The sequence below is a fragment of the Sorex fumeus genome, unplaced genomic scaffold (assembly GCF_029834395.1).
Source record: "Sorex fumeus unplaced genomic scaffold, SorFum_2.1 ptg000013l, whole genome shotgun sequence".
NCBI lineage: Eukaryota > Metazoa > Chordata > Mammalia > Eulipotyphla > Soricidae > Sorex > Sorex fumeus.
In genome coordinates this window covers 13,494,318-13,512,586 of record NW_026606070.1, presented here as the reverse complement: position 1 = coordinate 13,512,586, position 18,269 = coordinate 13,494,318, and the positions used below count along the sequence as shown (strand labels likewise).

The 18,269-nt window shown below is 39.3% G+C and overlaps 1 protein-coding gene across 1 annotated transcript in view; it reads right to left on the bottom strand.

Annotated features, from left to right (window-relative positions):
- Window positions 1-337: 337 nt before the first annotated feature.
- The window catches only part of BTC (betacellulin), a 39,535-nt gene continuing 21,603 nt past the window's right edge, over window positions 338-18,269 (bottom strand). Inside the window, exons 3-6 of the mRNA XM_056111160.1 lie at window positions 11,099-11,219; window positions 4,589-4,735; window positions 1,992-2,102; window positions 338-457 (exon numbers count right to left, since the gene is read on the bottom strand). Of these exons, the coding sequence (XP_055967135.1) occupies window positions 1,994-2,102; window positions 4,589-4,735; window positions 11,099-11,219 (377 nt within the window). The 3' untranslated portion in view covers window positions 338-457; window positions 1,992-1,993. The remainder of the gene's footprint in view (window positions 458-1,991; window positions 2,103-4,588; window positions 4,736-11,098; window positions 11,220-18,269) is intronic.

The window sequence follows — 18,269 nt, the reverse complement described above, 5'->3', positions numbered from 1 at the left end:
TAAATCTAGGTTAGACTATTTAACTTCTGTGAGTGACTTATATACAGGGGATGTCTTATAGATTCTAGAAATGATTAAAGGAAATAATATATTTTACATTCTTAGCACATGTTCTGTATTGGATAAATGGTGGTTTATTAATTCAATTCCTAAGATTTCAACTCCTTCCGACTTTTTTTCATTTTTATTTGAATATTAAACCCACTGATTAAACTTAAATGAGTGTATTAAACCTTCACTTTTTAACTGGGTCATTTTACCCAATAACTAAACAATAGTAAAATTACAAATTATGTTCATAAAAGCAACAGTAAATGGTAAAAATTAACATAACAAACAAAAAGTAAACACATTTTTTACAGTTCACTTTAGCTGTTTTCCTGAGACACCTTCTGTCCATTTCCAAAAGTATAAGGCAGTTTTCAGCTTCCCAACAGCCTGGAGATATTTTCATAATCTATAGAAATTAAAAAAATATTAATCAGGCCATTGAAAACAAATGTACTATGAGGACTTTTTAAAAAGTCAGTGCAGCATTTTGTTTTCTAATCATTGATGTTTTCTTGGTAATAAGTTAGGGGAACATTATAATTTCTCCATAAGCATTTACTACACTGCACTAACCTGCTGGGAGCTATGGAAAGTCACTGGCTTCTACCGGCATGTGAACAAGGAAGTTACTGGCTCTGATTGTTACAGGTTTCTGCTTTGACTTAAGAGGAATTAACCAAGACTAAAGCCAACTCTTCCAACACTGATCAGAAAGAGAGAAAAAAAAATGTTGTCAGGTCTGGGAGCTTCTGGTTTAACCAAGTGTGAAGATTACCTTTCCTTTGCCAGTTCATGTGAATCAAATTCCCCTCCTTTATTTTAAACCGGTTAGGTTGGATTTGAAGCTATATATTACATCCAAAGGAACCCTGGCTGATTGTATGACAGGGGCCTGAGGTGACCGATTACATCCTACAGGTGCCTTCCAGGTTCTGCTTGGATCTGGTTGATGTGAGGTACGTGCTAAAGATCTAAAGAAGAGAGGCAAAAAATAGAGGTGTTTTTTCTCCACTCCTTGTCTCCTTCCTTGTTTAGATTTCAGCAATGGCTACCTCTATCCACAGCTACGGTGCTTACCCGGGGGTCCTTCTTGTGCCAAAATAACATTTCCCCAGCACTTCCAAATGAGAGAGTGGAGCAGCTGCTATCGCTAGCAGACTCCAGGAGCCTCAGTGTGCCTCAGGGTTCCCTTATCCCAGCCCTATCAGGTCTTTTTCTTTAGCAGATCTGTAGTCCTATAGTACTGTCCTCCTGCTGTTCATCGATTTGCTCGAGTGGGCGTCAGTTAATGTCTCCATTGTGAGACTTGTTACTGTTTTTGGCATATTGAATATGCCACTGGGAGCTTACCAGCATCTGCTGTGGGGGGCAGGATACTCTTGGTAACTGGCCGGGCTCTCCAAGAGGGGCAGAGGAATCGAACCTGGGTCAGCCACATAGAGGCAAACACCCTACCTGTTCTACTGGGTATATACTGTTATAGTAAATAGGAATTTACTATATCATCTAAAGAGTTTCTCATTTGACAAATTCTTTAGAAATGTGGTCATTATAAAACATGGCTGTTATTGCCCTTCTACATGAGATGCGTACACTTACATTCTTCTTTGCATTCAGACAAGGGAGAAAAAAATAAAACCATTTCAACAGTGCCTACAGTGCCTAGAAATTAGAAAGGAGACTGATCTCAGAATATTATAAATCATATAGAAAACTTCACTCTCCTAAATGCCTATCTCTGTGGGAACATGCATGCAAAGAAAGAGGAGAAACTCTCGTATTTGCCTCCAGAGATTCTATTAATAAAAGGTCAACTTATTTTCAGAGCATTTAAACATATAATCAATCAATGATTTACTAGAGATAATTAAGCTTCATTTTATCAAAAAAAAAATCACGTGAATAGTTTTACATCTATCTACTAAGTTTATCATTCTTACCATTAAGCAATACTAGTCTCTTGAATATTTTCATTTATTGGAGTTGTATCTTTACCCAGAGCTTCCATTTCTTCTTCTTTCTTTCTTCTTTTACGACGTTTCTGAAGAGGACTTAGAAAATAAAGTGTTAGAAATAATACAGAACTGCTAGTTAACAGGAACATGAATTGACTCATCATAAAGCTTTCTGATCTTATTTCTAAGCCATTTGATTCTCCCATAACTCACCCTTTTCTCTAGTCTCACAATCACCATCACAACCATCCTGTTGTTCATCAATTGCCTGGAGCAGGCCCCAGTAACGTCTCCTTCGTCCTAGCCCTGAGATTTTAAAGTGCCATATTCAAGGCTCTTTCAGGGTTAGGAGAATGAGACCCATCATTGTTACTGGTATTTGGCATATTGGGTACGCCACTGGGAGTTTGCCAGACTCTGCCGTGTGGGCAGGTTACATTCGGTAACCTGCCAGGTTGTCCAAAGTAAGCTCTAGTCTCAAATGATAACTATTATAGGGAACAGGAAATGGACCTGATTATTAATGCCATTTGGTTAACACAAGAGAATGTTTCATTTCACAGAATAGATAAATATGTGTTGCTGGAGTGTAAAAAAGGCAAACAGTACTAATTGAAAACAGACATTAAATAAAAAACAACAGGAGAATGAGGTGAGTTTCTGAATATGCTCATTACACTTACAGACAAAATAATTTAGAGGTGTGCTAAATATTCTGGACTGCAATACAGTTTCATAAAGTAAGATTAAATACTAATGTAATAAAATAGGCCTTTCTAACTTCTGTTCCATACCTGGCATTATAAGAACTACTTTTTTGCACTAAAGAAGAGAAGTTTTTTTAAAAAATCATTTTATTTTACAGCTAGAGTGAATCCTAAAAAGTTCATAGTTTAATTCTCTCACTTTGCAGAAAATGAAATTAAAATTTAAAGATGTTATTTATCCATTGTCCAAAGAGAGTTAACAGTGGAAGTGGGACAAATTGGGACACTATTTAGACTCCTGTTAGTGTTTTTTTCCAAGGACCTTGTGAATAAAGGAGCTTTAAAACCTCATCTGGTGTTGCCCCACAGTGATTAACAGTATTAGACTAGCTTCACAGGAAAGGAATCTGGCACTTTAAGAAAGCTCATTTTTCAGCACTCTGTAGAAGTCCTGAGCTAATAAAAAAAAAGATGATGGGCTCCAAAACAAAATTTATCTACAACTGTTCTAAGTCATTTTGTCTCATTTTTCTTGATTACAAAGCTGTGATATGCAATGAAAAGCATAGGGAATAAAAAATGTAATCATCTTTTATAATAAAGTTCATTTTAATGTGACTGAGAAAAACCATTTGTATTTCTTTCTTTCCCTCAAAATTACTGTATCATGACAGTTTAAGAAAGTAAAATCTGTTTAGCATAATAACAAAGTCACATAAAATACACAGCCTGTGGGGCTAGAGCAATAGTATACAGTAGGTAGGGAGCTTGCCTTGCATGCAGTCGACCCCAGTTCAGTCCCCAGGATCTCCTGAGCACTGCCAGGAGTAACTCCAGAGTGCCAAGCCAGGAATAATCCCTGAGCACTGACAAGTGTGGCCCAAAATGCAAACAAAAAACTTAATTTTAAAATATATAATGAACTAAGATCAAATAATTGTTTTTTAAATTTACATATAAATTATATGCAATACTGCATTTGTTTTAGGTGTATAACAAAATGATTTGATGTATAGATGTGTATGTACGTATATGTACACACACGTAAATATAGTGAGATAACCATCACAATAAGTTTAGTAAATACTGTTACCATAATAGGTTATATAAAATATTTTCTTGTATTAATCTTAAAATCCTATTTTTGGGGGCCTAGAAAGATAGTATAGGGGTTAAGCTCATGGTCCGAACATGGTCAACCCTATTTGAATCCTAGCACTGCCTATAGTACCCCCAAACCACTAGCAGTGATCTCTGAGCACTACCAGGTATGACCCAACCTTCCTCTTCCCCTAAAATCTACTTTATTAGCAACTTCCAAAATATACATTAGCTATGGTCACCAGGTCACCAGGAAGTTAGATATGGGCACCAGATATACATTACATTCCCAGAAATTATTTACTTATAGGCGGAAATGGGTCCCCTTTGACCATTTTCATTCACTGTGCTCACCTTCTTTTTTAAAAAGGCAGGATATTCATACAAATTTTATTTTAAAGTATAATATATTTAGTAAGTGACAAAAGAATCTGTTTATTATAAACAAATATTTTCACAAAAATAATGACTTTGTTTTTGTGTTTTGGGTCCATACCCACTGGGGCTTACTCTGTGCACTGTACTCAGGAGTTACTCTAGGCAGTGCTTGAGGGACCCTCTGTAACACTGGTGATTGAACCTGGGCTGGTCAGTGTAAGACAAGAACCTGACCTGCTGTACTATTGCTTTGGCCCAAAAGATGGCAATTCTTGAAAGAGATTTATTAAAATCAATGCAGAAAAGAAAAGAGGTAACAGGGAAGGAAAAAGGAAAAAAAATAAAATGAAGATACAATTTGTCTGATTTACTTACTATTAGATTTTAAATACTTACTGACAGCATGCGCAGACACCAACCACCAGAATGATAAAAAACACCATTACTGCTATCAAGCAAATCACCACAACTTGCCCTCTATCTTCTCTCAGGTAAAACAAGTCAATTCTCTCACATCTCGCCCCAGCATAGCCTTCTTCACAGCTACAAAAATAAAACAAGAAAGCAACCAGTTAAAAAAAATAAGATTCTTAAGAATATCTGATATTGTTTTCATAAATATTAAGACTTTCCATTTCTGAGCACTTATAAAGGACACAACTCTTTCTAAAACTTATAAAACTGCACACCATTGTGTGCACTGAGTAATTTCACTTGATTCACTTTGAGACCTGTCATCACTTGGATATTATTAACAATATGCCTAATATAAACAAACAGCAATGAAGACAGTATTCTAAAATTCAGTTTGAGAGTTTAGATTCCAAGCTTGAAAGGGAAGGAATGATAAAATTCCCTTCCTAGCACTTCTCCACTCTTAAATACCTCCAAGACAAGGAACTAAACAATCCCCAGGCTTTCTATTTATTTGTAAGGCAATGCAAACAGCCTCGACATGCCCCAGATCTTTTATTGCATATTTGAAAAATAATGCAATGGGTCTTTCCTCTCGGAAAGACTGGCAATGCAATGGGTAAGGTGCTTGTCTTGAGGGCAGTCAGTGAGGATGCAATCCAGGACACCACAGAGGGTCTCCTGAGACCCACCAGGAGTGATGCTCGGGGGAATTCTGGGGAATGAAGAACCAGGAGCAAGACAAAGCACTATGGAGTATGTGTCCCTCTAAGAAAACCAAAAAGAAAGATCTACTCTGCTTTATTATGATCAAATGGTAATCTATTTAAGTTCATAGATTAGAGCTTAACACACAATAGACAGTAACCTTCATAAACGCTATTCTATAGTATCTTTCTCTGCCTCTGTCTTCCACCTCCTTCTCTTTCAGTACCTTAGACCTAATAGTTCCAGTTCTACTTTTGGAGAAATCACAGACAAGATTAGGTAATAATGCTCTTCTGTTCCTAATTTATCTCCAACCATGTTCCTCAAAGACACAGTAAGTCATAGCCTTTCCAGTATTTTTCTCATTGTTTGAACTATTTTATTCATTTTAATCTTTAGCCCAATGAAGAAATAAATAATTGAAATTCATGCATGACCTGTGGATATTTTTTGAGTAAAAGGCTTGTGTGCAATTCCAACATAATATTTATCAAGGACAGATCAAACAATTTGAATAAAAAGGTACACTACCCAGGCCAGAGATAGCACAGCAGGGGTAGGGCGTTTGCTTTGCATGTGGCTGGCACAAGTTTGATCCCCAGTATACCATCTGGGCTCTTCAGCACAGCCAGAAATAATTCCTGAGTGTAGAGCCAGAAATGACCCCTGAACAACACTGACTGTTTTCCCCAAAACAACAACAACAACAAAAAGTACACTGGCAAAATAGAGAGATGGGAATTTATATTTCCATTGTAGCTAAAAACACTTAGACTATATGGCATTTTCTGTTTCTTTGATCACCTAAAGCTTCCATTTTACATTCATAAAGCATTCGTCTACCTCCTCTACATGCTCTTCTCCCCTTTTTCCATGGGCCTCATGAAATCAGTGAGCAGAACTCAGCAAGTTCTCTCAGTGAGGCTATGACTTTGCTTCCCTCATTCTCTTAATTCTGTTTCAATACAATTTCAGGATTAAACTCAACCCAGCAGATAGCCCAAGTTGGTTATAGATCCATTTCACCAAACCAAGCCTTGCCTGAACAATAATTAATGAGCTGAAGGCTTAGTGTTATGGGGACTATTTATAGCATCTCATGTTATTTTTTCACATGCTCACCAGTACAAAGAAAGTTGATCTGAGGACACTTCAAAATTTAAAACATATGTATGACATCAATACTTTTGAATTAACCAACATTTCCCCTTTTTCTTCCGCACACTTATTCAAAACACAAGGAGATATTGTTCATACTGATATTCAAATCTCAAAAAGATAAAATGACACATCTTCAAAAGAATTGTGTACAATCGTATTTTGTGGTTGCTGTTAACAGTGATATGTTTTGTTGAGTGTGTTTAGTTTTTAAAAGAAAGAATCTATTGTCAGGTTATTCTATAGTTTATGTTTGATAAAGCTAAGCCAGTTAATTCCAACAGAGCTTGTATTTCTCAAGTAAGGACATCTTCTAATGACATAATTGTAGCTGATAATATAACTCCATGGCTTGGAGGCCAGCTGCATACTCTAGGGGTAAAGGCAGCTCAGATAGAGAAGGGAGTACCAAATAAAGGGTGTTGGGAAGAGCCGCCCAGGATAGGAGATGCATGCTGAAAGTAGACTATAGACCAAACATGATTGCCACTCAATGCCTCTTTTGCAAACCACAGCACCCAAAAGGAGAGAGAGAACAAAAGGGAGTACCCTGCCACAGAGGCAGGGTGAGATGGGGGGGATGGGGGAGTGGGAGGGATACTGGGATTAGTGGTGGTGGAGAATGGGCACTGGTGGAGGGATGGGTACTTAATCGTTGTATAATTGAAACCCAAGCACAAAAGTTTGTAAGTCTACAACTGTACCTCATGGTGTTTCTCTAATAAAAATTTAAAAAAATAAAAATAAAAGATAAAAGTTCAATCACAACTATCAGTTGAAAAGTGAGGCATGGGCAGGACTACAGCTCAAAGGACTGAGCTAAAGCTTTCAATGGAGGAAACCTGGATTTCTCCCTAGTCTCAGGAGGAGCAATCTCCTAAGCTCTGACCCAGAAGAGCCCTTCAGTGCTGTTAGAAATGATATAAAAATAAAAACTGAAAAGTGCAGTTCAGTGCAAGCAAAGGAGAAAAAGTACTTAATGGCATGTAATGTAAAAGGACTCTGAGAAGTTTGAGAGAATTTTGCTTCCTTCAAGATTGTAAGATCAAAATAATAGGCAGGAGTAGCAAGGATATGTGGCATATTGGAATGGAATTGGGGGGAAGGAGGATTTTTTTTTTTTGCCTTTTGGGTCACATCCAGCAATGTTCAGGGCTTACTCCTAACTCTCACTCAGGAATTACCATGGTGGTGCTCGGGGGACCATATGGGATGCTGGGAATCGAACCCGAGTCGGCCGTGTGGAAGGCAAGTGCCCTACCCCCTGTACTATCACTCCAGTACCCAGGATTCATTTTTAATTGTATGTGTTTGAGTAATTTTTTAAAGTGCTAGTAAAAATCTTACAAATATAGTATTCTAATTATCTTAAAAGGTTCATGAACAAATTTACAAAATATGGTATTTTTAAATAAATAGGACTTTTTTTCTCCATAAAAAAACACAATAATTGTTTCCCTCTCTTTTAGAATGTTTTTCTAATTATAAAGCTCTAGTTCCCTGGCTTAACTATGCTTTAACCGAATTTCTTAGTAAGTAGTATTCCTGCAAGACACAAACCAATGAAACTATGCTAGAAGATCGAACCATAACATTGCTAGCTATAACGAGTCTCATGTTATTTCACTTTTCATCATACCAATAATAAATCAGATGATGGTCATTTTTAGTCAGTGTGTACATCTCTGATATGAAACAGAAAGAGGCCAAAACTGCAAGAACTTAGTTGGTGTTTATTAAATGCTGAATAAATATTTTTTTCTTTAACAAGCATCTGATAAAATAAAACTTGTATAAAATTTAAAGACATTTATATCCCTTGAAGACTCTGCCAAGTTAGATTGGGAATAGCAAGTCTAAAATAATCATCGGAAAATATTCTAAGAGATTTATAAGTATAAACTCAATTGATCCTTATAACAACTTTTGAGATAGGTGCAATTATTTCACCCTAGTTTTATAAATGGAACAACTGAAGTTTATAAAAAAAAGTTAAGTGAGACTCAAAAACCATAAATTCTAGCTACCATGTTCATGCTCTTAATCACATGTAACACTGCTTAATGAGGTATACTAAGCAAATAAAGATTATTTATCTGAGAACAAACCACTCTCATTCCAAGAGAATGCTGAGAATACTCATCAGAAATTTGAGGTACATAAAGCATATTTTGATCTTTTATGTAAAATCAGGAATTTATATACTTCTGTGATTTCAAATGAAAGTATTTTCTCTGGTTTTCCAAGGTAGAACAATTACCAAAGCAAGAGAGTTCTTGTTTGTACTATTTGAAGACTGAACATATCCACTCAGCTTGATGCATTATTCATCTTTTAAAATTTCAGGAAAAAATTACTTTGTGTCTGGGACCACAATAGGTATTTTTGCTAGCACAGAATTTTGCTTTATTTTCAACACTTGAGAGAAAGACATTATCCCCTTTTATAGAAGTTAAAATTTAGGTTCGGGAAGATAACTGACCCATTGTTAACACTGTTGATAAAAACATGTGTCTACCTGACTCCAAAATTTTTGTTGTGACTTCTATACCCTTCAGTGATCTTCCTATTGATTCTGCATTATTCAACCACTGATTTTGTTTCTGATTCACATTAAGGTCTTTGTTTTTATTGTTGAGATTTGATAAAGAAATATATTATTTGATTTATTCATTTTTCCCCTGAGGCATTCTTTGATTACCTAGTAACTTTCAGATACTGTGCTTGGCATCATCACACAGACAAAAAAGAAGAAGCCAACACAAAAGAAGGCTCTTCTTTCCAGAAGCACTTATTTCTTGAAAGAACATTCAGAGAAACCAACAGGTGTCCCAGGTGAAAGAGCTATCCTAGAATGTGACTAGTTGGCAGAAAGGGTATCTGATTGACACCTGAGTCTATACCTCAGAAGAAGGTTCCATGGTTCCATGACTTAACTATGCTTTAACTGAATTTCTTAGTAAGTAGTATTCCTGCAAGTTACAAACCAATATAACTATGCTAGATCAAACCATAACATTGCTAGCTATATGGCTCTCATGCTATTTTACTTTTCATCAAACCAAAAATAAATCAGATGATGGTTATTTTCAGTCAGTGTGTACATCTCTGATATGAAACAGAAAGAGGCGAAAACTGCAAGAACTTAGTTGGTGTTTATTAAATGCTGAAGAAAAAGCAGAACTCCAGAAGGAGTTGGTTTTTGAGTTGCACCTTAAAACACTATTGAGTTACATCTCTTAAAAAGAGAAAAATGGAAATCACATATGCCCCAGCAATACCACTCATAAGAATTTATTCAAAGAATATAAAAACACAAACTTAATAGGCTATTTGTACCACTATGTTCAGAGCAACATTATTCACAAGAGGCAAAACACGGAATTAACTTAACTGCACATTAACAGACTGAAGAGGCCCATCAATCTTATACATTCCACTGAATTAAGGTTCAGAAACACAGTCCTGAGATATGGGAATGAAAATCTTCTGGAGGAACTAACTACACACCAGAATTTAAATATTCTATAAACTGTAGGTCAAAATTATATTTTAAAAATCACCCAGCTTTTTTTTAAATAGAGTCTCAGATGGCACTTTAGAAGGATATCTGTTTAAAAGAAAATGATTACTTAAAAATTGCCCCCCAAAAGCCAGAGTGATAGTATAGAGACTAGGGCACTAGCCTTGCCCATGGCCAACTGGATTTGATTCTCAACACCATATACATCCCCCAAGGAGTGATCTCTGAGTGCAGAGCCAGTAGTAATCCCCAAGCACTGTCAAATTCAGCCCTCCAAACAAAGAGATAAACAAAAATTGCATTAAAACACTTGTGCCTAACTGAATTAAACTTGGGCTGGAGCGATAGCAAAGCGGGTAGGGCGTTTGCCTTGTACGCCCCCGACCCAACCAACCTGGGTTCAATTCCTCCGCCCCTCTCAGAGAGCCCGCCAAGCTACCGAGAGTATCTCGCCCACACGGCAAAGCCTGGCAAGCTCCCCGTGACGTATTCGATATGCCAAACACAGTAACAACAAATCTCACAATGGAGAAGTTACTGGGCCCACTCAAGCAAATTGATGAACAACAGGATGACAGTGCTACAGTGCAGTGTAGAATTAAACTTGGTCCCTATCTACTATAAGCTGGAAAGAACTTATATACTAGTTCCTTGCTGCATTAAACAAAACTTTGCAGATTTTTGTTTATAACTAAGATTCATTTCCTGATATTTAAACAATGCCTACAATGCTTTATACAAAAGCAGCTTTTCATCTGACAGAAGTTCCTTCATATTCATAAAAAATACAAAGCACCTAAATGAGGCCAGCAGGATTTGTTGTCATTTGAACCACCTAGATGATTGACACTGAAAGTATCACCACCGGCAGAAACAGTTTTGCTTCTATAAAGCAAAAACTATATAAGAGCCCCACCTGCAAGAGTACCTGGACTCGCGCAAGCAGGGGGAAACTGTACAGTTTCTCCGTCAATGGTTACAGAACAGGCCTTGAAAAAGTGTCCGTGGCAGTATCAGCACCTGTGTCCTGATAGACAGCCTGGTCTGAGGCGGCACCATTGTCCTGTTCACTATTGCTTATGGGCTCAAGGTGCTCCACTTACACACAAGAGGGCGTCTGCTCTGCCACCAGGAACCGACATCTCCCTTTGAGGCAATAATGCTTGTATTGCTTGGGGCACCGAGAGAAGTGGTCTCTCCACTTTGATTGTGTGGTGGTAGTAGCTGAAAAAATGAGAAAAAGTTCAGTAAATCCATTCACTTGAAATGCACACTCATTAATAGAATATTTCTGTCTTTCTGTCCAGTTTGTCCCCCTAGAATATCCTTTACCTTTAGTATCTCATTCTCCTCCTCTCCACACAAATAGGTCAGACTTTTTGTGCACCCCCCCCCAATAGCTCTGAATAGCATGAATAGTAGTAGGAATCTTCATAATATCTTAAGAATGAAGATCTGTGTCTGAAAGTCTTGGTTTTGCTTAGATGGGAACACACAGCTTTGATATAGGAGAAAGCCCCCCCCCTTCTTTTTCATAATGAAGATACGAAAAGGACCGATAACATCAAAAATAGAGAAGAAATTATTCTCTTCCCTTTCCTCCTCATTCATTTATTTCTCTTTTCCTAGATTTTAATTTTGCCTTCCACAGAATGCCAAATGTTAGTTATATAAAATATATGCATATCTCAACTCATTTCATGGTGAGCAGGTTTCCATCTCCTATTTATGAATGAGTAAAGCACGATGTATGGGGTGAGAAAGTGGAAGACCTGCAAGTCTAGCCAAGAAACTTGTCTCAAAGTTCATGCCCCAGGACTCTTTCAGGTCTACTAGTGAGCTGGTAATTGACACTTATCCCTAGACTAATGCGCTGCTTGCCCGAATGGGAGATTATGCCTCTCATTGGATCCCTCTACGGGTTCTCTTGCCCTGAAGCAACAAGAAGGTATTAGAAATTTCTTGCCTAAAATTTCAATACTGAACTGTTTTCATCATACCACTGAGATTCCTGATTTCTTAATTTTTCCATGTGCAACAGCAATATGTAAGTTATCTTTACTACTTAAGAATAGAAAGTTTTAATAAAATAAGGAATCAAAAAGAAAACTGTAAGAAAAGACGGTTCATATATTGGTTCAAAGAAAACATGTGCCTGAATCTAGGAAAAGCTGTTGATTAGCTGAGTCCAGCCTCATATTCATGATCTGACCAACAGCCTGAAGGACTCAGATACCGATGGATCTGAACAGTTCATGTTGTCATTTCAGGGAGGCATTTCACACTACGGTTGTGATGGCACCCTGGATCCCAATGAGAGTAAACAAATATTTTCCAATAGCAATGGCTATTAAATTCCTTAATTATTATTATGAAATATATATATATATATAATTGCCCAGGGGCATCAGAGGAAATTACAAAGAATTCTCAGTGATCTATACACAGCAAATTCCTGTGATGCCAGGTCACAGTAGTCACAGTACATACAGAGTTTCAAAGGATGAAAGAATGTTGCCAAAGAACTGGCTGGCCTGGTTTTGTTCAGTGACTTGATTACCACCATGCCCACTGCGTGTACATGCCAAACATTTGCTCCCCTGCATGGCAGTCAATGGATTAATTGGAATTTCTTCCAGAAATAACTTCAAAGTGTCTCAAAGGCAAAAAATCAGTACATTTTGGCTAATAAATTGATCAGGTAATTTCATTCAACAAATGCATTCTCTTTCCAGAACCCGTATCAGGCATTGGAAAATATCCAAGACATAAAGGATAGCTACTTAGATCTAACTATCTACATTACAATGTAGATTACAAGTACAACACTATCTAACTATCTACATTTACAATGGTAAACATGAGGACAACATTAAGCTACTTGTAAAAAACAACTAGAATAGGTACAGCCCGCCCCCAAGGGCCTGGGCTCCTCTCTGGGCACGCGCAGCTATAAACAGCCCCGAGACAGCCGGTTTTCAACCCCTGAGCCGCGTGGGACGGGCACAGAGGCCCAGCTCTGGGCAACAAAGCTGAACGGCTCCAATTCCAACAGGTACAGCCCGCCCCCAAGGGCCTGGGTTCCTCTCTGGGCACGCGCAGCTAGAAACAGCCCCGAGACAGCCGGTTTTCAACCCCTGAGCCGCGTGGGACGGGCACAGAGGCCCAGCTCTGGGCAACAAAGCTGAACGGCTCCAATTCCAACAGGTACAGCCCGCCCCCAAGGGCCTGGGTTCCTCTCTGGGCACGCGCAGCTAGAAACAGCCCCGAGACAGCCGGTTTTCAACCCCTGAGCCGCGTGGGACGGGCACAGAGGCCCAGCTCTGGGCAACAAAGCTGAACGGCTCCAATTCCAACAGGTACAGCCCGCCCCCAAGGGCCTGGGTTCCTCTCTGGGCACGCGCAGCTAGAAACAGCCCCGAGACAGCCGGTTTTCAACCCCTGAGCCGCGTGGGACGGGCACAGAGGCCCAGCTCTGGGCAACAAAGCTGAACGGCTCCAATTCCAACAGGTACAGCCCGCCCCCAAGGGCCTGGGTTCCTCTCTGGGCACGCGCAGCTAGAAACAGCCCCGAGACAGCCGGTTTTCAACCCCTGAGCCGCGTGGGACGGGCACAGAGGCCCAGCTCTGGGCAACAAAGCTGAACGGCTCCAATTCCAACAGGTACAGCCCGCCCCCAAGGGCCTGGGTTCCTCTCTGGGCACGCGCAGCTAGAAACAGCCCCGAGACAGCCGGTTTTCAACCCCTGAGCCGCGTGGGACGGGCACAGAGGCCCAGCTCTGGGCAACAAAGCTGAACGGCTCCAATTCCAACAGGTACAGCCCGCCCCCAAGGGCCTGGGTTCCTCTCTGGGCACGCGCAGCTAGAAACAGCCCCGAGACAGCCGGTTTTCAACCCCTGAGCCGCGTGGGACGGGCACAGAGGCCCAGCTCTGGGCAACAAAGCTGAACGGCTCCAATTCCAAACAGGAGACATTCCCAACTCCTCGCCCAGTGCCAGGGACTCTTTCCGGAGCCGCGGCCGCTAACGCGGCCGCGAAATATTTTCCCACTACATATGCCATAGGAACCATAAGCTAACTTCTTAGATGGAAACTTCTCTATTTTAGCTCAGCCACTAGAAATACAGTTGCCAATAACTCATAAGCCTATCTTAACTCACACTGCATATCAAGCAGAATAGTAACACTGAACGTGAAGGACTAAACCACACCTCTCACAATGGTAAAGCAACGCAAAAGCCCACCAAACATTCATATTGAAGAGTCTAGCCCAGATGACACCAACAGTACTGTAGTGTTAGACAACCTCTCTGACAAGGAATTCAGAAGGGAACTACTTAGGATGCTTAGGGAATTAAAAGAATCAATGGAAACCAATGCCAATAGAAGACAAGAGGATCTGAAGGCAGAAATGAGGAAAATGCAGTCAGAAATGTCAGACCTGAAAAATCTCGTAGGCGAATTGAAAAGCTCAGTGGAAGGCCTCAGCAGCAGAGTAACAGCGGCTGAGAACAGAATCAGTGAGCTCGAAGATGAAGTTCAGAGACTCTCCAGAAAAGAGCAGAAAATGGAAAAGAGACTCACAATTCGGGAACAGATGGCAAGAGAAGATCGTGATGAAGCCAAGAGGGGTAACATAAGAATTATTGGAGTCCCAGAGGGACAGGAAGAAAACCTCGATGAAGAAGAAACTGTCAAAGACATCATTGCTACAACATTTCCAGAGCTGAAGAAAACTTGTGACCACATTCAGGAGGCCCGAAGGGTACCAGCTAGAAGAAATCCGAATAAAAATACCCCAAGACACATTCTGATCAAAATGACCAAAACCTTAGACAGAGACAAAATTCTGAAAGCAGCAAGATCGAAGAAAGAAATCTCTTACAAAGGAGCATCCTTAAAATTCACAGCTGATTTTTCTGATGAAACCCTCATGGCCCGAAAACAGTGGTGGGACATAGTAAAAAAACTCAATGAAATAAATGCCTCCCCCAAAATACTTTTCCCAGCAAGACTCTCATTCATAATAGAAGGAACAACACACAGTTTCACAGACAAACAACAGCTCAGGAACTTCATAGACTCAAAACCATGGTTACAAGAACAACTAAATGGGCTACTTTAAGGCAAGAAAGGCCCCTCAAATACACCCAATTTTAACATAACAATGGGACAAAATCCCATAACAATAATCTCTCTCAATGTCAATGGGCTAAACGCACCAATTAAAAGACATAGAGTGGCAGGATGGATTAGAAAATTGAACCCAACATTCTGCTGCCTGCAAGAAACGCATCTCAATAGTCAAAGCAAACACAGACTCAGAGTCAAAGGCTGGAAAACAATCCTACAGGCAAACAGCTCCCATAAAAAAGCTGGGGTAGCCATCCTTATATCAGACCACATTGATTTCAGAGTGAGGAAGGTCATAAGAGACAGTGAAGGCCATTACTTATTGATCAGAGGATCTGTACAACAGGAAGAACTTACAATAATAAATGTATATGCACCTAATGAGAGACCAGCAAAGTACTTAAAACAACTACTCATAGATTTGGAAAAAGACATCAATAGCAACACAATACTAGTGGGAGACTTCAACACTGCTTTGTCACCTCTTGATAGATCAACCAGACTCAAGCTTAGCAAGGACATACTTCATTTGAGGGAAACAATGGAAGAAAGGGACTTAGTAGATATATACAGGACACTTCATCCACAAAAAGCTGAATACACATTCTTCTCAAGCGTACATGGAACATTCTCCAAGATAGACCACATGCTGAGCCACAAAACATGCCTCCATAAAATTAAGAAGGTAGAGATTGTATCAACAATCTTCTCAGACCATAATGCGCTGAAATTAGAAGTAAATCACACACAAAAACAGAAAACTAAATCAAACACCTGGAAATTAAACAGTGCACTATTGAACAACGAGTGGATTAGACAGGAAATCAAAGAGGAAATCAAAAGATTCCTAGAAACGAATGAAAATGAGAACACGAGTTACCAAAACTTATGGGACACAGCAAAGGCTGTGTTAAGAGGAAAGTTTATAGCTCTACAAGCATTCCTCAGGAAGGAGGAGCGAGCACACATAAGTAACCTAACCTCACAGCTTAAGAGCTTGGAGAAGGACCAAAAAAAGGAGCACAACCCGAACAGGAGAAAGGAAATAATAAAACTCAGAGCAGAGATTAATGAGATGGAAACCCAAAAAACAATCCGAAAGATCAATGAAACCAAGAGCTGGTTCTTTGAGAAAATTAACAAGATCGATAAGCCTCTAGCAAAACTCACAAAGAAAGGGAGAGAGAAAACCCTAATAAACCGAATCAGAAATGAAAAGGGGGTCATTACAACAGAAACCACAGAAATTCAGAGGATCCTCAGGGAGTACTTTGAGAAGCTTTATGCCACGGAACATCAAAACCTCGAGGAAATGGATAAATTCCTAGACTCCTACAGACTCCCAAGGCTGAACCAAGAAGACCTGGAATACCTGAACAGACCTATCACCATCAAGGAAATTGAAATGGTAATAAAAAGTCTCCCCAAGCACAAAAGTCCTGGCCCGGATGGATTCACTAGTGAATTCTTCCAAATCTTTAAAGAGGACTTACTCCCAATACTCTTTAAGCTTTTCCACGAAATTGAAATATCAAAAACACTTCCGAACAGTTTCTACGAAGCAAATATCACACTGATACCAAAAGCAGACAGAGATACCACAAAGAAAGAGAATTACAGGCCGATATCCCTGATGAACACAGATGCAAAGATCCTCAACAAACTACTAGCAAATAGAATCCAACTACTCATCAAAAAGATCATACACCATGACCAAGTAGGATTCATCCCAGGGATGCAAGGATGGTTCAACATTCGGAAATCAATCAACATAATCCACCATATTAACAAAAGAAAAGATAAAAAGCATATGATCATATCAATAGATGCAGAGAAAGCATTTGATAAGATCCAGCACCCCTTTATGATGAAAACCCTAGCCAAAATGGGTATAGAGGGGACCTTCCTCAACATAATTAAAGCCATCTACCACAAGCCTACAGCAAGCATCATCCTCAATGGGGAAAAACTGAGAGCCTTCCCTCTAAGATCAGGGACGAGACAGGGATGCCCACTCTCTCCACTGCTGTTCAATATAGTACTGGAAGTACTTGCAATAGCGATTAGGCAGGAAAAAGATATTAAGGGCATTCAGGTAGGAAAGGAAGAAATCAAGCTCTCACTATTCGCAGATGATATGATACTCTACTTAGAGAACCCAATAACTTCCACCAAAAAACTCTTAGAAACAATAGACTCGTATAGTAAAGTTGCAGGTTATAAAATCAATACCCAAAAGTCCATGGCTTTCCTATACACAAACAGTGAGAGAGAAGAAAGCAACATGAAAAAAACAATCCCATTCACAATTGTGCCCCAGAAAATCAAGTACCTAGGAATCAGCTTAACTAAGGAAGTAAAGGACCTGTACAAAGAAAACTACAAAACGCTACTTCAGGAAATAAAAGAGGACATGAGGAAATGGAAAGATATCCCCTGCTCATGAGTCGGGAGACTTAACATTGTCAAAATGGCAATACTACCGAAAGCATTGTATAAATTCAATGCAATCCCTATAAGGATACCCATGACATTCTTCAAAGAAATGGAGCAAACACTCTTGAAATTTATATGGAACAATAAGCCCCCACGAATAGCTAAAGCAATTCTTGGGAAAAAGAAAATGGGAGGAATCAACCTCCCGAACTTCAAACTGTACTACAAAGCAGTAATAATTAAAACAGCATGGTACTGGAACAAAGGCAGAACTGCAGACCAATGGAACAGGGTTGAATACACTGACATTTCTCCTCAATCATATGCTCATCTAATCTTTGATAAAGGTGCAAGTAATGTGAAGTGGAGTAAGGAAAGCCTCTTTAATAAATTGTGTTGGCATCACTGGACGGCTACATGCAAAAAAATAGGCTCAGAACTCTGCCTAACACCATGTACAAAAGTAAGATCAAAATGGATTAAAGACCTCAACATCAGACCAGAAACCATAAGGTACATTGAAGACAAAGTTGGCAAAACCCTCCATGACATTGAAGCTAATGGTATCTTCAAAGATGCCACGCCACTGGCCGAGCAAGTGAAAACAGAGATAGATAAATGGGACTATCTTAAACTAAGAAGCTTCTGCACCTCCAAAGAAACAGTGACCAAAATACAAAGACAGTCTACAGAATGGGAAAGGA